Raw genomic sequence first — 22786 nt, 5'->3', positions numbered from 1 at the left:
CTATACCCTGTTAGGCCTTATGACTGACCAGGAGGACCTCCATCTTCTCTGGATTCAGTTTCAATTTGTTCGTCCTAATCCCCACCATCACAGCGGCCAAGCGCCGGTTCAGCCTCCTTAGCAGCAGGTGGAAAGGAGTGATAGAGTTGGACATCTTCTGCATACAGATGGCATCAAACTCCAAAACTCCTCTCTCCCAGAGGCTTCATGTAGATGGCAAACAACATGGGGGACAATACTGAACCCTGTGGGACCCCACAAAACAATGGCTGCAAGGCTGAGCAGGTGTTCCCCAGCAACACCTTTTGAGAATGACTCTCCAGAAAGGACTGGAGCCACTGCAAGAGAGTTCCTCCAAGCCCCATTCCCATGAGGCGTCTTGTGGGAATGGTATCAACCTTGGTCTATGGTATCAAGGGCCAATGAGAGGCCCAGCAGATCCATCAGGGACACACTCCCCCTGTCCAGTTCCCGGTGTAGATCAACCACTAAGAAGACCAAGGCTGTTTCATTTCTATGCCCCAGCCTAAAGCCAGGCAGCGCTGGATCTAGATAACCAGTGTTTATCAAGAACCCCTGGAGTTGTGAGGCCACCACACATTCAAGACTTACTCTGATCATATATAAAAATCCTAAGAGCAACTTGCATTGAATTCCTACCAGTGATATACTGTAACTGCTATGAAACAGTGAAAAACCTAAGGAACCTTCCATCATTTAGGAAATGGTACAAGATTTTCCCAGCAGTTTGAACACTCTTACATATAAACAAACCAGTGTTTTATACAAATGGAATCTTCAAGAGCAAACCTAGCCTTTATCTTATCAAAATGATTAAATTAATAACTGCAACCTCTTTATCTCATTCAGTTGGTTTGCTCTTGAGAGCTGTAGAAAGACTTTGAAGCTCTGTGAAACAAAATAGGTCAGGTATGTGGCTTGGGCCATTGATACTATATTTACTTGTTCGAATTCTGTCATGCAGCTGAGCCCTATTCATAGCCACCTTCGCTCAAGGCAAAAGGCTTCAGCGCAGGGGTGCCCTTCCTTTCCAAAAATGCCTATGAGTTTAATTAAACTTCTTGAATAAACCAGTTGGCGGGAGACACCTCTTCATCAGTTTGTTGACTCTGCAATTCCAAGTAAGTTATTGCTTTGTTACACAACTTCTGGCGGATGTCAAATGGGTATAATTTTCTCAGAAGATTTGATTTAATCTTTTTAGTTGAGTAAGATATATAACACAATCACTTCCTTCTTTATTTTTCTTGCATTGAAAATGAATTGATTTATAATTATTATTTAACCTGCAACAGTACTACTGACCTCACATCTATTTGTAGAATGCGCTAGGTATTATGGAAATTAACACAATACATTTTTAATTGGTCATAAGTCATACTTTTGATTTCTCAAGGCAAGGCAATTTCTTCAGCTTTATAAATCTTTGTGTGTATGGATATATTATGCAAAAAAATCTAATCTGATTTAAGCCTCACCTTGGAACATCTAAAATTTACTTGCTTTCCAACCTGCTTGATTTTTACTATAATTTTTAAAAAACAAATTGCGTGGCAAAAAATGCAAAAGTTTTGTGTTAACATCTTATTTTATTTTTATTTTCCTGTTAGGTGAAGATGGGTGTCTTAGGTGTATTAATCCTCCCACTGCTTGTGGTTGTAATCAGTGGGGTTGTATATATTTATCGGACAGTTATTCAGATGATGTCAAAATCTGCAGTGCGAAGTAAAGTTGTAGTGATCACTGATGCTCTGTCAGGTGTGGGCAAAGGTAAGTACATAGGTGTAGTAAATTAGTAATACTTCATATTAAACACGCAAAATAAAAATGCACAATTAGTAATGTTCTAGAAATCAGTATGTTTTGAATGGAGTCACAGTAGTATGTTTTCTGGCATATGAAATATCCTGTATTTCACGAATCTTGATGTCCATTAGAAAGGAACAGGATTACTAACTTTTATGGTTGCAAATGAAACCCTAGAAATTGTCAAAATGCTTGTTCTGATTAGAAGCCAGGGCATCAAAGAAAACCTGGCAATAAAGGAAATATTTGTAAAAAGCATATATGTACATATATGCAAATTAGTCCACTTTGTCTAATTAATTCTGTCACAAAATTAGGTCTTTTTGTGTTGCAAAAAAGCACAGATTTATTTCTAATATCAACTTTTAAAATCCTAGTTGAGGGGAAATTACCATGCCTTATACAAAACAGAAGGAGCAATAAAAATTGGATTAGATATGTTTAAAGAACCCATTCTTATAACTAGAGAAATGTGGACAGGTAGGTCCAATTGAAAAGCTCCCTCCTTTAACTGTGAGTCTGATATGAAATAAATTGCTCTATTTATAGCAAGGTGGCTCTGAGATCTAATTGCACATACAGTAACTATCAGGTGGCAGCAAGAGGGTATAAATAGAATACTTCCATAATCTATCAGGTATGCATAAGTGCCGAGCTTTAATTTCTGGGACCAATAAATTGAAAGCAGAGGGTAATTGTGCAACTAAATTGTTTATTGGCCTTGGGACTAAGACCTTGAAGAGGAAGCTGTGGTTCAGTTAATAGCTGGGTTTACAGCGACACAAGGTATTGGGGGAATGGAAAGTGATTCACAGCTCTGCTAGATGGAGGTCTCCACTGGGCTTGCTGCTGCTCTGTTGCCTGCCAGGGAGCTGGAAACAGGAGGAGTCAATTGAGAAATCCTCATTGCTCATATGCACCACTTGGCAGCTGCAGGTTGGGAAGCACACTGAGCTCTGGAGCAAGAAGAGGTGACACAGTCAATATCCATATCCCCAAAGACCACAGATTTACAGAGGTGTGCTAGGACTGAGAGGGAAAAGTGTGTCCTGTAGTTTTTTAAAAATGAAAAGAAAAAGTGAGAAACAGAAATAAACGACAATACAAATAGAAAAAATATTCTTGGACATGCTGATTATATCACACAAAATTGTTGTAGGATCATTCAGTGTAATGAATCACAGGTAATCTTTGTGAAGGTTAGAGTTCTACTCTTTGGCTTTGGAAATTTTGGGAGTAAACACATTCATGCACGCTCACACGTACACACACAATCTACAAAAAATGTTGCAGCACTTCTGATAACAGGACAGCTCCTGCTCAAGTTTCCAGTCAGCCATGCATCTAGAATATTGGTCCTGAGCATTTGATAAGGGCCCAACTTGTGGAAGTCATGTTCTAAGAAACATTATAATTTTGCAGTGTTATCCAACAGTTATACAAAGAAAAATTACATTTTAATTGGATTTGTGAAAAATCATGCCCCCCAAGGATGCAATCCACCACCTGCTTGATTTTATAAATTAATGGATTTTTTTCTACAGTAAATTGGTTATGGCTTGTAGTCCAATATCCTGTTTGTAGGTATGTGTGTATGCCTTTTGTGATGAGAGCCAGCATGGGGAGTTGGCCTGGGAGGCCAGGTTTGAATCCCTTCTCAGCATGGAAAACCTCTGCATGACCTTGGAAAATCAATGTTCTCTCAGCTTCAGTGGAAGGCAAGGGCAACCTCTCTCTGAACAAAATCTGCCAAGAAAACCCATGACCATAAACCTTAGGTCACCATAAATCAGAAATGACTTGAAAGTGCTCAACAATAACAATCTTTTCTGACAATGAAGAGTAACTTGCAACAGTGTCAGTACAGTAGCATTCAATGTGGGACAGTTTGGTCTTCCTATACTACCGATATCATGGAATCTAATTATCAAACTTTGTTCCAAGACATGTGATGCTTGAGGTAATAATGATAAAATCCCTGACATTTTGGTGGCTGAAACAGATTTCAGATGCTGAGTTATCTTTAGTGACAATTTGTTCTGCAGAAATGTTTCCAAGTATCTATTTCAGTTTTACATAACAAGTACTGTAAATGCATTTCCAGCTCTATTCTGCTAAGATGAGCAAACTGCAACCCTCCAGATGTTGGTGGATTTACAGTTCCCAGCATTGCTCAGAATTGAGAATGCTGCCTAGGCAGGACAGATACACTCCAACATAAGTATTGTAACAGATGTGGGGCAATTTGGACATCATGATTTTGACACATTACAGTATCTTCTCTCATAAGATTGAACTGATTCTTCAGTTATTGTATTCAGGAATCACACAGAAATGTATATAAATAGTCAGTAAACAAATGTAAGGATAGCTATAGGGTTATTTATGCAGTTTATGGACCATGAAAGGATATCAGTAGTTCAGGGATGTCAAACTCATTTTCATCAAAAGCCCCATCAGCCTCATGGTTGCCTTCAAAGGGCTGTTGAACCCATGGATGGAGAACCCGTAGTACAGAGAACCAATTATATTTTATTTACATAGTGGTCAGGGGTCATTAGTTTTCACAGTTTGGGTACCCAGATGTTGTTGAATGTCAACCCCATCACTTTTGATTCTCCCCTGTGTGTGGGTGAATGCTGTCTGGTAGAAAGAGTGATTTCTCCCTATTTCAGAAATACATCTTCATGTCCTTTGTCATTAACCTGAATTATTTACTGATTTAATTTGCAGAATGCTCACACGTATTTCATGCAGGTGGAGCCAGGCTAGTTCTATGTGGTAAACACTTGGACAATTTAGAAGCTCTCTATGATTCTTTAACCAGTGCAGCTGATCCTACTGCAGTAAGTACCTGTGTAACATATAGCTTAAATATCCTTGTAAAGGCAATGCAGTTGACTGGTGTATACATGCATTTCATAATTACTTTCAAATGTGATTTTCTAGTTTGATCAGTTTGCTTTTCAGGGCCAGTTCTATCACTAAGCAGGGTGAGGCAATTATAAAGTGATGCAATAGATACAATTTTCATTGCAATATAACACCAATGAATCTGTTAAGATGAAGGACAGTGTAGAAATATTTTGAATTACAAGAAATAACTATCATCTTCTTGTAAAGGGGCAGCTCATACAATGCACTTTTTGTCAGTGTAAACAATCCCAAGCAACTGTCCTTGGAAATAACTCAAATGGATATGAGAAATAACAAATGGTTAGTCTTGGACAGAGGCAGCAGCAGTGCCAAAAGTCCTGGAATAAATGGCACTTTGTTCAAAGGAACTACTGCAGATTATTTGGATCATACAATAGTATTCAGTAATGTCCACTGGCCGAGAGATAATCCCTGGATTTGTTCCCCGGATTTGATTTACATCGAAATGCTTTCGGATTACAAAACTCATCACCCTTCAACATTATGCTCCTGGCAGGTAGACCAACAACTCCAGGAGATCTGCAAGTTTCTCCACCCCTGGTTTAACTCTTTTCACATTCTAGTGAATATGTTGTATGCAAGGTGGCCAACTGGTTAAGTTTCTCTGTATGATTTTTTCAACTCAGGAGGTTGGCATATTGTTCACTATCTTCCCCTTCAAAATATCAAAACTTACAAGTATGGCATCATCGCAAAATACTGTAGTAACCAAATATTGCCTTTTTTTGTAGACGTTTACACCGAAGCTTGTCCTTCTAGATCTATCTGATGTAAACTGCATTCAAGATGTGGCTAAAGAAATATTGGATTGCTATGGATGCGTGGATATACTCATCAACAATGCTAGCACCAAGTTGAAGGGGACAGTACAGAATATCTCACTGGAACTTGACAAAAAGATTATGGATGCCAACTATTTTGGGCCTATAACGCTCACCAAAGGTATCTGAAAGCATGCTGTTGTTGTTATTTCTCTTAAAAGATGGAGTATTGGGTGGATCACAGTTTTGTTATATTTTCACCCTGGGCTGATTAGTGTATTTTAGACATGAATATCATCCATAATGCAATATCCCCTAATGGTTCATAGCTACTGTGTCTTTTAATGGGTGAGTCGGCCAAATTCCCTCCTTTGAGGAAATGTGCATATGTTCAATTGAAATGAATGGAAATTTAAAATGTTTATCATCAGCTGGATGCATACACAATTAGTACTTTATCCAATTGTGAGCTTTGGGTAACTGCTGAGCTGCTGAACTTGCTGACCGAAAGGTCGGCTGTTTGAATCCAGGGAGTGGGATGAGCTCCCGTTGTTAGCTCCAGCTTCTGCCAACCTAGCAGTTTGAAAACATGCAAATGTGAATAGATCAATAGGTACTGTTCCAGCAGGAAGGTAACAGCACTCCATGCACTCCATGCAGTCATGACCTCAGAGATGCCTATGGACAACACCGACTCTTCGGCTTAGAAATGGAGATGAGCACCAACCCCCAGAGTCGGACACAACTAGACTTAATGTCAAGAGAAAACCTTTACCTTTACTATACCATAGATTTAATGGAGTTAGACTTTAACGGTCCTGCCTCATACTATGGTAGTTTAACAAGTCTTTATCCTCTCCTTCCAAATAGTGCTCCCTTCTCACCAAACTGCAACTTCCGTGATTCTAAATTACTGAGCCATGACAGTTGAACTTGTGTTGAACTGCATTAATTCTGCATTGCAGATGCACCCATGGTTTTCACTTATCACTAGCAAATATGCACTCAACTTTGCACAGTTTAGTAACCTTTGTTGTCCTTCCACCCCAGAAGTGTTTTCTCCCACCCATTTAAGTGCTGGCCCAAGTACTCTCCTCCTTTCTTTCCCAAAGTGAAAAGTATTCTTTCTCTCCCTTATCCATCCATGAGAACTCCTGTGAATCTGGGTACTCTTTCTGCTTTGCTCTGCTCTTTGACTTGCCTTCCATGCCTTTTCATTTTTCTTTTTCACATGTTTTTCACTCCTCCTGTGTCATTCATCCTTTCTTTTATTTTCCTGTTTTGCTCCTTTGACAGCCTTTAAGACCTCCTCTATACCTTGACCCCCTCCTCCCCCTAAATAGCCAAAAGATAATTATTAAACATTGCAAATGTGTAGTTCTGAAAAGACTATGGCTGCCATACAGGCATGTAGCTGGGGGGGGGGGCTCCAGCCCCCCCCCTCCCCGAAATTCTCAGGGTGGTCCACGAGAAGGCCTTACATGTATTATGTAAACTGTTGTTATGTTTATTCATATCATGATCTGTTCACCATGCTCAATATATCCCATTGGGATAATGATATAAAAGGTTTGCTAGGGTAGATCCTCTCTCACTCAGACTCAGAACCAAAATCCCAGTGCCCCCCCCCCCACCTCCCGAATCAAAATCCTGGCTACGGGCCTGCTGCAATATAATCCAATTCAAGGTAGATAATCTGGATTATATATGGTTGTGTAGATGGGACTTATAATTGGATCCACTCATGTTGCTCTGTAATTCTTGGATTCTTTCCCACCCACAACCCTATATTTCAGACTTATATTTAAATAAAAATTGACTGATGCTCAGCATGGTATGTAAGGTCAGATACAGAGACAAGAAAAGCTTGTTAGCTACAATAGATAAATAAAGTTGTATTTCCACTCAGAAAAAAATAGATAGTTGTCCATGTGGTTATCTTTCTTAAAAGCCCATGGGAATTTAGTTGCTCTATACAGTCACTAATACCAAACTATTGACATCACTCAATATAGACAAGGAGATATGAAAGCTTGTGATCTACAGTAGATAAATTCCAGGCTTTCTGCTAATATAGATCCCAAGAAAACTGAAGCAGTTCACATTCTATTTGGTTTGGGATCAGTGACTGGTATCAGAGCTCAGTTGTTCTTGTTGCTACTGCGGGCATTACTTACTACCACCAATGCTATTAATCATAGCCACAACATCAAAAATGTTGCAGAAAAGATTGTAATGATGTTGTTCCTAGGATCCCAACCTGGAGAAAGGGGAAGCATAAGCTAAATAAATCCATTTAAAGACCTAAATGGGGCATTTGAGGGGGGTCTCTCTATGTCTCTACCTGTGGTTGGCAGTATTTTATATTGTTTTAACTAGCTTTAAATTGCTGGGATTTTTATTTAGCTGACATAATATTTCATACATTAAGATTTAATATTTTAAACATATTGATATTATTAATTGTTTTAACTACATTTCATTGCAAGCTGCCCTACGATCTTCAGATGTAGGTCAGGATATACATATTTTAATAAATAGAAATATAGGCAGCCAGCATGGTGTAGTGATTTGAGCTTTAGTCTATGACTCTAGGAGACCAGGGTTCACATCCCCGCTCAGCCATAGAAACCCACTGAGGCCATATCTACACTGCCAAATAATAATAATAATAATAATAATAATAATAATAATGTAATATAATCTTGATTATCTGATTTGATAATCTGGATGATATGACAGTGTAGATCCAGCCTCAGTGACCTTGAACAAGTCATTCTCTCTCAGCCTCAGAGGGAGAGAAGGCAAACCCTCCCCACCTTCCAAAAATGTTGCTGAGTAAACCTGGTGATAGGTTCACCTTAGGTTTGCCATAAGTAAGAAATGACTTGAGGGTACACAACAACAACAACAACAACAACAACAAATAAAAATGCATAAATAAAGGTGGATTTCACAGAATGATTTGCTGGACTTGATATTTGAGAGAATGAATAGGACCTTTTCCTGGCTTTATGGCCTTATGGCTTACTGGTACTAGGAAGTATAGATTTGCCTAGTGTGTCTGAATAAAATCAGCTGAATAAAATCCCACATTTTCTGCTTTGAATTGGAATATATGGCAGTGTGGACTCAGATAACCCATTTCAAAGCAGGCATTGTGGAATTTTCATCCTTGATATTCTGAGTTATATGACTGTGTGGGAGGGCCTTCAGTGGCATGATATGCCTGCTGGAAGTCATCTAGCATCTGTTTCAAAGCTCTCTGTCACTTCAGTTATTTAAACAAAGGCTGGAAAGCAATGTGCTAGACTCCCTGTGGTGGCACAATGCCCACTCTGAGCAATGGGTCGGTGGAGAGGTCTGCCGAGGTTCTGTTCAATCATGACATTCTGTAATCTATGACTCTGGCTATGCTTTGCTGTAATTCCTTTTCCATGGGTACTTCCAGTGTACTGCACTTCATCTGTTTAAAAGCATGCCACCAATGTTTATCTGCTATGTGCTATGAGTTGATATCTTAGAAAAATCCCTGAGTGGGTTGTTCAATGTTCAACTGGAAGGCCAAGGGTTCATTGAGACCCACCCTGGACTTCATTAATTTTCAGCTGATGTCTCTTGCACCATTGTACCCTAGAGGTACCTGGCGGTCCACTGACAAAAAAGGAATGCCACACTAAGATTCAAGTGTGATATAATTATTACCCAACATTTTTTTGTGAGAAAGTGCCTCAAGGGGGGGGAGAGTCATAGCAATTGTGCAGGGCCTTTTGGTTCATTTAAATATGAGTCATCTTGTCTGGAAGCATCCCATGTCCTCTTGTAGCGTATGAACTACTCAGAGAGGTCTCTCTTAATGGGGAACATGGTGTGCCTTACATCAACTTGCCAACCAGTTGTTTGAGACTGTTAAAGAACTTATTCAAACATCTATGAGAGTGTGAATTCAGATCTACACAGAGATTGTGAACTCTTGTAAGTCCTCATGCAAAAAGGCAGAAATGTGTAAAGGATAACCAGAGAGCTTGTACCATATTGATCTAGAATATGCTTTGCATGCAGGAAGTCCTAAGTTTACTCTGGATAACCTTTAAAAGACTACAGAGCGGGTGAAGAGAAATAACTCTTTTGAGGCCTTGGAAAAGGGTTGCTAATAAGAGATGACAGTGATCTAGACTTCCAAATAGTCTGAATGACTATAACTTGTATTTGGTTGCCTAATAATACGGAAATTGTAAAATAATCTATAGTTTTAAGGAAGGTTGCATCCCAGCAAGTCAAATGTTTTGTTCTTGTACAACCATTGTTTCCTACTTCTCACTTGTTACTTGGTGAAACAAATAGCTTGTGGACATTCTGGGTGAGATGTTCCCTCTGCTCAGTCCGTCATATATTGTAAACGTTTTTGGGAAGCACAAAACATGCAGTACTATTTTGGTTATGAATGTGTGCATGTACATTTCATAGGGTTTTCTTAGGCAGGGAACACTCAGAGTGGGTTTTTCCAGTTCCACCCTAAAATATGCCCTATTGCACCTATTATTTGTTGGTGGTCTCTTATCCAAGTACTAACCAGAACTGAACCTGCTTATCTTCCTAGACGAGACAACATCTGCTGCAGGCATGGGCAAACTTTATCTCTATTAAAACATCAACTCTCACAATTCCTAACAGCTGGTAAGCTGGCTGGGATTTCTGGGAGTTGAAGTTCAAAACATCTGGAGGACTGAAGTTTTCCCATGCCTAATCTGGTGCTATCAAGATGTACCATTTTAAAGACAATCATGGTGATAATTCCTATCCATTACTGACTATCCAAGGTGTTGAGTTTGACATATTTCTGGTTTTTCCAGTCCATATAGTACTGTGATGCCATTCTTAAAAAAAAAAAACTTCATCTGTCATTTAGCAACAAAAAGAAATGTGTGAGACTGGGGTTATATAAAGTATATGGTATGTCTCCCTCTGGTAGTTGATTCTCATACTCTCTGCTTTCTTTCGTCTTCCCTTCAGCTCTTATTCCCAACATGATCTCCAGAAGAACTGGTCAAGTTATATTAGTCAACAATATCCAGGGGAAAGTTGGAGTCCCTTTTCGTGCAGCCTGTAAGTTTATGAACACAACTGACCATACTGCAGAGATTGTTCAATATGATACTAATGAGTTTTACAAACTCACTCAGTCTAAAGTCTAAGACCTTTAGCTCCTTTGAGGAAAAACAAGTACCATTTTTGCCAAATGCCACAACATTAGCAGTTTCCAAATGTCAGAAGCTGACCTTCTTGTGGTACAGTGCATGCATCAGTAATGTGTCGGAGAGCTTAGTTTTGTAGGAACAATGGTCTGCACCCCAAATGCAGCATGGAGAGACAATTTGGCATCGGTTATGACTGTTAAGTAGTTGCACCTCAGCCAGGCTTTAAACTAAAATGTAAACTTTCATGTTCTTCTTAAGAGCCTGTGTCTGTCCATAAGGAAGTCAAAGAACAGACTGAATCTCTGATGAATGATTGAGCAATATAGCTAGTGACCAAGTACTCCTTCAAGTATTTTAAGCACCATATGTTTCTGATGAGCCAACACATACATTTGGGTGCATTCATACTAAAATAGAAACCAAGATTTAAAGGAAACTTGACATGTCATAATGGAAACATTGTGCACTGCTCGCTCTTGCTTGTATCAGGAACAGTTTTGCTCCATAGTTAGTTTACTATGTCAGTTGATGGCAGAACCCAGGATACTCCCTTTGGTTTCTTGTACTACAGGTGGGAATCTATTGATTACCAGACAACACATAGTCAGGTACAGAATGAAGTTGATTTAGCTAGCTATGTCTGAAGAGGTCGAAGGAAAGAAAGAGCATATTTGAGCATGCTACTCATTCTGTGGAATCCTGGCTTCTTGTGTCATATGAATGCACCCATTATCTTACATTAATTTCTGGAAGAGTTACAAGATCTAGTTTTGGGAGGGTCATGGAATGAGGAGGCTTGCTGCAAAATGGGATAGATAGATAGATAGATAGATAGATAGATAGATAGATAGATAGATAGATAGATAGATAGATAGATAGGATACTCTGTGTGTCACTTGTTCTAAACCACGAGACATACATTTTATGCTCTTGTGCTGAAGTAAATAGAATACTTTAAAAGATTAAAAGAAAAACAGCCAGGGACCTTTGAGTCTATTTTTAGGTATATGGAAAGATATTAAGTCCAAGGGTTTGGAGAATAAGGATGCATCTACACTTTAAAATGAATGCAGTTTGACAACACTTTGACTGCCACAGCCCAATGCTTATGGAATCAAGGGATTCACAGTTTGGGGAGGCAGAGAAGGCTAAAGTCCTTGTAAAACTGCAACTACCACAATTCTGTAGAATTGATCTATGGTTGTAAAAGTAGTGTCAAACTGCATTAGCTCTACTGTGTAGAAGCATCCCTTGAGGTTAACATGCCCTTAAAGCCTTATAGTCAACAACACTATCTTTGTTTTGCTCCTAGATGCTGCTTCAAAACACGCCGCTCTCGGGTTCTTTGATTGCCTGAGGGCAGAACTGCAGGAGTTTGGTGTTTGTGTCAGTACTGTGACTCCAAGTTTCATACGCTCATACAGTGTTCAACCACAGCCTAGCAACTGGGAATCCTCCGTGTGGAAATGTAAGATTCACACAAGAGGATGGTGTGGGGATGAAAGAGTTTAGGATTAGAACAGGAGAAGTGCCAAAGAGACAAAAGTGATTGAGAAGTTGAAATACGGAATACGTAGAGGGGAAAATATAGCAAAGAAGGTCCCACCTGCCTTCAAGAAGCAAACAGAGATTGAAATGCACTCCAAGTAACATCATGAACTGTGTTGTACACTTACCACTAAAGCAGTGGTTCCCAACCTTTGGTCCTCCAGGTGTTTTGAACTAACTCCCAGAATTCCTAACAGTTGGTAAGCTGGATGGGATTTTTGAGAGCTAAAGTCCAAAATACCTGGAGGACCAAGGCTGGGAACCATTGCACTAAAGCAGTGGTTCTCAACCTGTGGGTCTTCAGATATTTTGGCCTTCGACTCCCAGATATCCTAACAGCTGGTAAACTGGGAACCCAAAGGTTGAAAATCACTGCACTAAAGCAAAGATGCAAAATACATAGCCTCCCCCCCCCCCCCCCCGATGCTGCTGGATATCAACTAGCATCATGTCTCATACTAGCTAAGCTGGCAAGGACTGTAGTCCTACAATATCTGAAAGGTAACATGACCGTAACATCATTTCTGCAGCATACACTATCATCATGTTTTGAGTTACCAAGGTATGAATAGTAACATTTTTTCAGGAAATATTCTCAACCTATAGGAGGACACACATTCATTTTTCTCTCTCCTACTATAGTAGGTCTGGGAAATGGACAGTTGTTGTAAGCACCTAGTGGACAGTATTTTATATCACTTATCCTTTTCCATCTGGCTAGAAGTTCTATATAAAAAATGTTGTCTCTAGTATAAGTGGCAAGAGATAATATATCCGATCTTTCTAGAGCATTTCTCTCTCTTTTAAAAATACACACACATTGCATTCCTTTAATATGACCAAAATGTGTGTGGCTACTAGTTCTCATTCAGCAATGCCTCTCCATTTCGTACTGATTAATTTAATCAATTGTCATTTAAACGCAATAGGGCCCATACATCTGCTCAATCAACAGGTCTTAGCCTCCAAGATTTAACAGTTGAAAACTGGTCATATATACTCAAGCAACATCAGTGTGTGGTCAAGATGATAAAAGTTATTGAAGAGGAGGAAAAGAGAAGCTAAGAGGCTGAAGCAATTTACTTTTGCCTGAGCCTACTGGGAAGGGCAAGATGCCATCCAGTCATCTCTCCTGTTCAGTTAGCTAAGTGCAAGCTATATTTGGACTTTGGATTCAGCAGCAATTGAAGTAAGCTGAGAACAAAGGAGCTAAGTGGAAAAAGCAGGGAGAAACTGGGACATTTTAAAAGTATATACATGGTGGGACAATAGAGGATTTATTGGAGTGGTATTTGCCAAAATTGGAGCAGCGGAAGTCTATGTAATGTGAATCTTTCTTTTTAAAAGAATTTCTTACATAATTGACTGGATTGAAAGCTACTTGTGACCAGCTCTGGGAAGACTAAAACATAAAAGGAAATGGTTGTAGGAAGGCCATACTTTAATATTTTTTTCTCTGTCTATTTTCCAGTCCTTTGCAGAAAACTGGCCTATGGCGTCCATCCAATTGAAGTGGCAGATGAAATTCTGAGAACAGTGAACAGGAAGAAACAGGAGGTGTTCATGGCAAATCCTATTGCAAAAGCAGCTGTTTACATACGCACCTTCTTTCCAGAGTTATTTTTTGCTGTTGTTGCTGCAGGAGTTAAAGAAAAACAGAAAATAGAAGATGAAAAGTGATTGCATTTAGCCCATTTACCTTGGCAATAGGGTTGCCAGAAGCTCTTTATTTTATGGATGGAACAACTGAGAAAGCAGGAGAAATGATAGGGTCCCAGAAGAAATTGCAAAAGATTTCTGAAGATCTGGAGGCAGTGGAGTTGGGAAAGTTAGTACACTCCTGGGTGACAATCCACAGAGTGCCTTATCAACCATCAGAAATATCTGTGGTGGTGTTTGGTCTCTTAGAAATTACAGTTAGAAAAGTTAATAGAAAGTGAATTTATTCAAAAAGGGTTTGCTTGGTGTGTTGGTGGTTGTGTTCAGAGCAATTATAGAGAGACCTAAATGTGTGTAAGTGCGTTCAAAGTCACCTATTGACTTATGCTGATCCCATTAATTGTGTGGGGTTTTCTGAGGTGGTTTTGCCAGTTCCTTCCTTTGAATATAGCCTACAGCATTAGGCATTTGTTGGTTGTCTTACATCCAAGTGTTAATCAGGGTTTCACCATGCTTAGCTTCCAAAATGAGACAGGTTCTGGTGCCTTATGGCACTTAGGCCCCTCAGAGACCTAAATAGGTATGGAGAAAATGGGTAGGTTGAAGCACCAAGGGAAATGGAGAAATTGTTAAAGATTAGAGAAGAGAGGGAGTATCTGCAATAAATGTATGGTGTTAGTCTGATAACAAAGCGCTGTTGAACTCAAAACAGGAATAGAAGAGAGTGGAAGAGAGATGGTGTGGCAATATTTTATATTTTGGTGGTTTAGGTGTCTCTTAGTCCCCCAACCCTTTAAAACTCTAAGTTTGTTATAAGAGTTTTGATTTTAGCAAAAATAATGGGGTTGGTGGTTCAGGAGGGCATTACGTCAGTTCTCCTCTTTAGCCTTCTCTGCCAAAATGATGCTGATGCTCATCACAGTAGTTAAAGTGGTGTCAAACTGCATTCATTCTACAGCTGGGCACAATTGAATGGTGGGGGCTCTTACCCATCACAATTGGATTATCTAATGGAAACAATAATAACAAATATCACCCAGCACGAACTAAGAGTGCATCTGCACTGTAAAATTAATGTAATTTGACACCACTTTACCTGCCAAGGCTCAATGCTATGGAATTCTGGGATTTGTACGAGAGCATCAGCACCTTTTCGCAAAGATGGTTAAAGACCTTTTAAAACTACCATTCCATGATTCCATAGCATTGAGCCATGTCCATTAAAGCATTACTTCTCCAAAAGGAATATGTAGACCTTGGAAGACTAGTACGCATATTGGGTCATCCAACCACCAATGGCTCAAATTATGGGAAAAGGGATTTAAAATGAGGGAATATTGACAAACTGTTTCTTAATATGGACAGTATTCAAAGGCATAGTGTGTCAGAGTGTATGACTGGAATCCTGCAGTACCTTTAAAACTAACTGAAAGAACAAAAATTGAAACACATGCTGGACCTACTTTATTAGATACATGATACCTATGGATGGATACCATGTCCATGGGCAGATATTTATAAAGGGCAAGTTGCAGGTGAATAGAAATGGAAATGCAAAACCTGTAGATGTGAGGATGGTGTGACAAGCTCGGTTTAAACTAAAGGATACTTAGGAGCAAAGGTGGGAGAAAGTATATTACCTAAAGCTAAGATGAATAGATAAATGTATGAAAGAGAGGGGAGTTTTTGGAATGTTGTATGATACTGACTTGGGAACAGAAAATAGATGCAATAGATAGGGTTAAGAGCTTATTTGTGGCTGGGAAGTTGAGTAATGTTACAATATGTGTAGTGTACCAGAAAATCATTACCTCTGTCTATAGGCTGGAGTTTGTGGATTATGCTACGACCTCATCAGACGGGCTGATTTGCCCATTGGCAAAAGCTATTAATGAGGAAGACCATGCAAGCTAAGAGAGACTGCTGGACTTTGCTTTTGCAAAATGTCTGACTAAAAAGACAAAATTTTGCCCCCTCATTTTGCCTCTGTAGAGTAAATTGATTGCAAACTGCTTTTGCACTTTGAACTCAGTTTTCAGCAATTGAAGTGAGTCAGAGCACAAAAAGGGAAAGTGAGAGGGGAGGAGAAAATTTATTTTTAAAAGCAGCTGAAAAGGGGACAAGAAAGGATTAACTGGCACTATTCTTGTCAAATCAGGATACTTGGGGGTATAGAACAGCCTACAAACTTTGAAAAGCAAAGCTATTTTTCCTTCCATTCCTCCCATAGAGGGTCCTAGACACAGTCCTTCTGAAGTTGTCCACTCCTGGCACAGAGAAAGGACTCCCACCATGTACCAGTGGTTTACAGCAGGAGTCTGAGAGGTCTCAACACAAGCAAATAGTGTAAAGGAAATAGGATTGAGAGTATTTTTTTTGAACATGTATGGATGCTCATGCAAGGAGATGTGGCTGAAATAAAAGATGGCTATGGCTAAGCTTGGATTTGCTAAAGAATGCTTGGATGTTAGTACCCAGATAGTAGATACTACTTGTTACCACTTCTCTTTCCAAGGGGAGGGAGAAGACTAGGGTTGCCAGAGTGAAAACTGGAGATGTGCCTTGTGCCTTTAATAGCTGTGGAGAAAGGGGAATTTCAGAGGTGTTGCTCATTACACAACTTACTTATTACACATCATCTTTTGAAATGTTCTCTTCTGTGCAGCCATTGAAGGGACTTGAGGCTTCTTCAGTTTTCACTCTGGCATCCTTCAAACCTTCCCCGACTCCACTGTCTCTTCATTCTCTTCCCCTGGGTTCATTAGCTAAAATTGTAGCAGATATTTCATCCTTCAGAAAGAAAACCTTCCAGCTCTAAGAACACAGTCACATTCACGGCTGCCATTACGCAAAATGATGAAGACACCTGTATGCACAATTATGAAAAACATGCAAGAATATGTAGATTGTGTCGCCCATTTTTCTAGATTTCTGATCCAGCAACCCTGCCCTGGAGTGCGATAAATAAAACACTCATTTCAAACATGTACATTGCCTGTCTATTTTCTACAAAAAGCCAAAGAGCATGGTAATCAGTATATTTGCATCTCAATGTGCTATGTGGCCTCATTTCCTTCCATTGGAACAGGATTTCAAATGTATGTTATTCTCTCCAGAGTTCAGCATGGGAACACATGAGGTGAAACAAAATATCAGATGGGATTTTACAATCTGTATTCCAGACAAGCTTTGAGTGCAGTAATGTAAGGCAGATTTAAGCACTGGTTTTAAACCAATGTGGTAAAAATAACGTCATGTACATGCAAAGGAACAAAGTTTAATGACCATTATTTAGCCGCAACATTCCCATCTGATACTTACTAGCGATGCATCTGATGCTTGTAAACATTAGTTTAGCAAAGTGTATGTGGCTCAGTGTGTTGAGCAGCCTTTTGCTGACCCATCCTATGCAGAAAGAAGCCTTTTGTCTCCAGGCCATGTCATTGAATTGGTTTAATCTGATTAGAACAGACCCAATCTTGTCAGCCATGTACATAACCATTCAAGATTTGGAAACTAGGCTTGTCCGATCGATGGAAAAAATGTTTCAATTCTCGTTTCTAAAGTAGGGGGTGCCGGCTCTTCGATATAGAAATTATTTCTTAATGTTTCACCCAAAATTTTCGGATATTTCTGAAAATTCGTAATGTTTCTAAAATGTTTCTAAAATGGCGGACGCGCATGTGCAATCGCCAAAAAACAGGAAACCAGGGGGGACTTTTCTGGGGGTCTCCCGCCCTCATTTCTTGAGCTATTCTCATCAAATTTGGTACAGTGGGAGAACACATTCCACCCTCTTTGCTCAACAAATTGCAGAATGTTTCCTGTCTCCTATGATTTTTGGCGAATTTTCATAACCTTTTATAATACACTATTTTTCAATATTTGAAGAAACCTGTTCCTGGTTTGAAAGTCTTATTTCCTGTTCAATTAGGTTCTTATCACTGTAAAAGTCCCTCTTCTACTTGTGTAGACTTTGGATTAGAAATGCAGCACACGCCAAGCAATGCCTTGACAGGATTGGCAACGTCCTTTGGAAACTATAAATTGCTGTGGACCCTCTATTGAATCAAATCAATGTCTGACTTTGTGATTGCAGAAATAAAACTCAGCCCAAGGCTTGGGGATAGAAATGGAGCGTGAGGGAAGCAATGCCTTGGCGGGTGCCCCACGTCCTTTGGAAACTATTTCTTCCAATGTACCCTTTAGGTTTGAAAACAATGTGTGTCTTTGTGATTGCTGCAATAACACTCAGCCCGGGGGCTTGGGATTACAAACGGAGCGGGAGGGAAGCAATGCACTTGCAGGAACGCAGACATCCTTCGGAAACTATTATTTTCAAGTCCCCCCCCCCCTTTCACGATTGCAAAGAAGGGCTGATGTGGTGATTGCTAAATTCCAAAAAAGAAAACAGAAAGGCAAAAGGTTTCCCTCAGGAGTAGATGGAAAGCACCCCAAGCTCAGCACTAGCAGGGACGCAGACGTCCTTTGGAAAAAAAAAGTTCCCTAAAGCCAGCCACAGCAAGGACTCTGCCCCAAGCCCCCAGCCAATTTCCCCCCAAAAAAACACAATATCGAACCAGCAACAACAGAAACACTCTACCCCCAGTTAGCCCTCTCTCCCCCAAACAAGCAAGCAGCAGCTTCCCAGCGCGCGCCAAACACCCTCTCTCCTCGGTATCCCAACCCAGAATGGCTTGGGTTGGCTGCGGTTGGGGATTTTTATAGAGATCCTCCACGTGGACACGGAGGACGCTAGCCCCCATCTTTGGCAGCCATTGTGGAAGACTCTGATTGGCCAGGGAGCAGCCATGTTAGGCTGCGCTAGGCTCCCATTCATGCTAGGTTGCAGAAACAAATAAAATAAAATAAAATAAAAATAATTTTTAAAAAATATTTTAAAAAAATTAATGAAAATTTTAAGAAACAATTAGAGAATGGGCCAATGATGGTTCGAATTACATTGCCAGTTGCGCCCAGGGAAAACGTTTCAATACTCGTTTCAAAAAACGAGAACAATCTGAAATAATTACGAAACGAGAAACATAACGAATATTTGGACAACCCTATTGGAAACCCTGGCATTCCTTACTAAACTGCATTGTATGAGTTTACAACTGACCATGTAATGCACTTTCAAGTTCTGTGTTCGACTTCCCGTGGCTCTTGACTGTAGAGTCTCGCTGGAAGAGGTAGACATTTCCTGCAATGTGTTTTCTCAGGTAAACAAACAGCAACTGTTTCATGTTTTTTCACTTTCACAGAGATCCTGTGCCCTTCAGCCCAGCAAATGAAGAGGACTGGCTGTTTTTTTATCATAATAGTTATGATCACTTTAATAAAGTATAACTAGTTTGTTATAACCACAAAAACATTCGTGTAAGGGCAGATTTTCTGTCCTTTATCAATATACCCCGGAGGCTAAAATGCTTCTGCTAAGTTGCGTTTTGAACCTTCTAATGCAGGCCTGGGCAAACTTGGGCCCTCCCTCCAGGTGTTTTGAACGTCAATTCCCACAGTTCCTAACAGCCTCAGGCTCTTTCCTTTTCCCCCTCAGCCGCTTAAGTGGGGAAGGGAAAAGGGAAAGAGGAAAGGAAGGGGCCTGAGGCTGTTAGGAATTGTGGGAGTTGAAGTCCAAAACACCTGGAGAGAGGGCCCAAGTTTGCCCAGGCCTGTTATAACGTATGCACTGTGGTCAGAGTGGACATAACCAGACACACAAACCACAGAGATGGCATATATTACAGATTGAGCACCCCTTCTTCAAAATGCTCGGGACCAGAAGCCCTAAAAGTCCCACTAAATTTTAGGATATTCGTATATACCTACAGAGAAGTCTTGGGGATGAGTTAAACAAAATTACACAACATTCACTTTTGTCATGCCCACCTGACACACATAGCCTGAAGGTAGTTTTATACCATATCTTGGGTGATTTTGTGAATGAAAACAACAAATCCATGTAGACTATTTTGCAAACAGACTTGAAAACATGGCTCTTCCGCTGTGCCTTCGGTGAGTAATTTCTGTTATATATTTCTGTGTTACTCCCACCCCGAACATCTATCCTCTAGATTACCCCACTTCCATATGTCCCTGCCCACAGTGGAGTACCCCTCTGTCCCTCTCACTCCAGGTTTTATCTTTGTGTTCATGCGGCCTGCCCTTGTTTTATTGTTTTTTGATTTCTTGATGTAATGCCAATTATCATTTATTGTATTTTTTAATGGTGCTATGATATGTTGTTTTTATATTTTATTATATTGTATTGCTCTGGGCATGGCCCCATGTTAGCCGCCCCGAGTCCCCGTTGGGGAGATGGTGGCGGGGTATAAATAAAGTTTTATTATTATTATTATTATTATTATTATTATTATTATTATTATTATTATTATTATTATTATGGAGTACAGTGGGCCCCTTGGTATCTGCTGAGGTTTGGGGTTCAAAATGGTTTGGGGTTCAAAATGTGTTGTTGAAGGCTTTCATGGCTGGAATCACTGGGTTGTTGTGCATTTTCTGGGCTGTCTGGCCATGTTCCAGAAGCATTCTTTCCTGACTTTTCGTCCGCATCTATGGCAGGCATCCCCAGAGGTTGTGAGGTCTGTTGGAAACTAGTCAAGTGGGGTTTATCTATCTGTGGAAGGTCCAGGGTGGGAGAAAGAACTCTTCTCTGTTGGAGGCAAGAGTGAATGTTGCAAAAGGCCAGCTTGCTTAGCATTGAATAGTCTTGCAGCTTCAAAACCTGGCTGCTTCCTGCCTGGGGGAATCCTTTGTTGGGAGGTTCCACAGATATATCAACCCCACTTGCCTAATTTTCAACAGACCTCACAAACTATGCCATACATGTGGGTGAAATGTCAGGAGAGAATGCTTCTGAAACATGGCCATACAGCCTGGAAAACTCACAGCAACCTGGTGTATCCCAACTGCGTCGAAGCTTGTGTCCCATGATATGCAATGGCATAATAAAATGGCAAAATCAAGGTTTGCCTTTGGATTTTTTAAAAAAGAAAAGAAATGTCAAGCTGTGGATGCTGAAATTCGTGGATATAGAAACAGTGGCTATGGAGGACAGGCTGTGGCTGCATCTACACTATGGAGTAAATGTAGTCTGACACCACTTTAAGTGCCCTGGTTCAATTCTATGGAACCCTGGATGCTGTAGTTTGGTGAGATCTCAGCATTTTGTGGCAAAGAAGGCTAAAGTCTTTGTAAAACTACAATTCCCAAGATATCATAGTCTTGATCAGCTGCTGTTAAAGTGGTGTCAACTGTGCATTAATTCTGCAGAGCAGGCGCACCCAGTATATCCCTCACCCTACAGTGTCACAATTCAGTAACCACTTTTTTATTTTCCTTTTGCTGTATAAGGCAGAGGCTTTCAGTATTTCTCTGCTATTACAATTTCGGAGCCTGTCTCTTTAAATTGATTTTCGCTGAGAAAGCCGAAGGAAAGGAATAGCTTACGTCACGAATAAGTAGAAAACAAATAGGCCCCTTTACGTACCGGTTCCATGGTGTAATGGTTAGCACTCTGGACTCTGAATCCAGCGATCCGAGTTCAAATCTCGGTGGAACCTAAAGGTTGAAATATTTTAGCGGAGAATATAAATAAGTAACTTTTTTCCTTTTTTCCCCTTTTAAATATTTTGCAAAAAAAACCCCATTTGTCCTTCTGAAACTGAACGTCATGAAATCTAGTAGCTTAATCTGAAGCCCATGTCACCGACAAAATTGTTTTACAGTACACTACAAGTGTCTTTCTTTAGAAAAAAACTGTGTGTCGCTTTAAAATTTGCACGTAAATAGAAAACAGGAAAAAGATTCAATCAGGAAAGGAATCACGTGAAGGACGTGCTAATAGGGTACTTTTCTGGCTGCTGAGCCGCCACCTGGTTCTATGGTGTAATGGTTAGCACTCTGGACTTTGAATCCAGCGATCCGAGTTCAAATCTCGGTAGAACCTGAAATTGTGTTCATTCACAAGGGACGTTTTGGAAAACACGAAATAGTATTTATGAACTTCGTATTTTTATTTAGAGCTGTTGAAGTACAGGAATCTGTGGGACACCCATTTTAGTAGCAGGACTAAAGTAGCTGCCAGCACAAGTAATAATTCCTTTCTCCCTTTTTATTAAATGCAGTTTCTCTGCTTTGACACACGGGGTGCATTTACACTGGACAATGAATGCAATTTGACACAACTTTCATTGTCATGGCTCACCGCTATGGACTCCTCGTAGTTTGCTGAGGCACTAGCACTTTTTGGCACAGAAGGTTGAAGACCTTGTAAAACTACAACTCCTGGAAAAAATGAACTGAAGGGGTTTCAAGAGCATATGTTCAATTGTGATTGTAAACAGGATTATTGTGCGGGGTTTTAAAATTGTATTTTGGAAGAATCTTGGAAAGAGATTCTATTTGTTTTAATGATGCTGTATCCAACTTCAAACCACAGGGAGAGGCAGGTAATAAATTCATCATAATCATCATCATCATCATCATCATCATCATGATTATTGGATTTTTCATGTGCATCAGGCTGCAAAGGGTCCTGTGGGCTTTCTTTCCAGAAATACTATCTATATCCATAATGAATTAAATTCCTGGAAATTAATCAGCTCAGCATTCATTTCCGGAACTATGTGAGATACACATCTCAATAGATAAGAGCATTGACTGCTCCTAGTGATTTATATTGGTTTTATGAGCTTTAATTTTAGTATTTTATTCACTTAAAAGCATCCAGAAAAGGCACGGCAGAGGAAGAAAGTCAAAATAATATTTAAAAGTGAAGTAGAAATTGAAACATAACAATATTTTGCCTCTGGCTCAAGGATGAGGGAAATAGCC

The 22786-nt window shown here is 39.9% G+C and overlaps 1 protein-coding gene and 2 non-coding genes across 3 annotated transcripts; all 3 read left to right on the top strand.

Moving 5' to 3' along the window:
* Positions 1-966: 966 nt before the first annotated feature.
* Positions 967-16917, top strand: dhrs7c (dehydrogenase/reductase 7C). The gene is made up of 7 exons (XM_003217088.4): positions 967-1142; positions 1632-1791; positions 4561-4673; positions 5496-5706; positions 10539-10631; positions 12036-12191; positions 13743-16917. Exons 2-7 carry the CDS (start codon positions 1638-1640, stop codon positions 13949-13951), a joined length of 936 nt encoding a protein of 311 aa, XP_003217136.1. The 5' UTR covers positions 967-1142; positions 1632-1637; the 3' UTR covers positions 13952-16917.
* Positions 16918-21441: 4524 nt separating this feature from the next.
* On the top strand, positions 21442-21513 carry trnaq-cug (transfer RNA glutamine (anticodon CUG)). The gene has a single exon. It is a non-coding gene; the product is annotated as a tRNA-Gln (tRNA).
* A 314-nt stretch (positions 21514-21827) lies between these two features.
* On the top strand, positions 21828-21899 carry trnaq-uug (transfer RNA glutamine (anticodon UUG)). The gene has a single exon. It is a non-coding gene; the product is annotated as a tRNA-Gln (tRNA).
* Positions 21900-22786: the final 887 nt, after the last annotated feature.

Source organism: Anolis carolinensis, chromosome 2, assembly GCF_035594765.1.
Source record: "Anolis carolinensis isolate JA03-04 chromosome 2, rAnoCar3.1.pri, whole genome shotgun sequence".
Lineage (NCBI taxonomy): Eukaryota > Metazoa > Chordata > Lepidosauria > Squamata > Dactyloidae > Anolis > Anolis carolinensis.
Note: the sequence above shows the minus strand (reverse complement) of the source record. Positions and strands in the feature narration are given on the sequence as shown.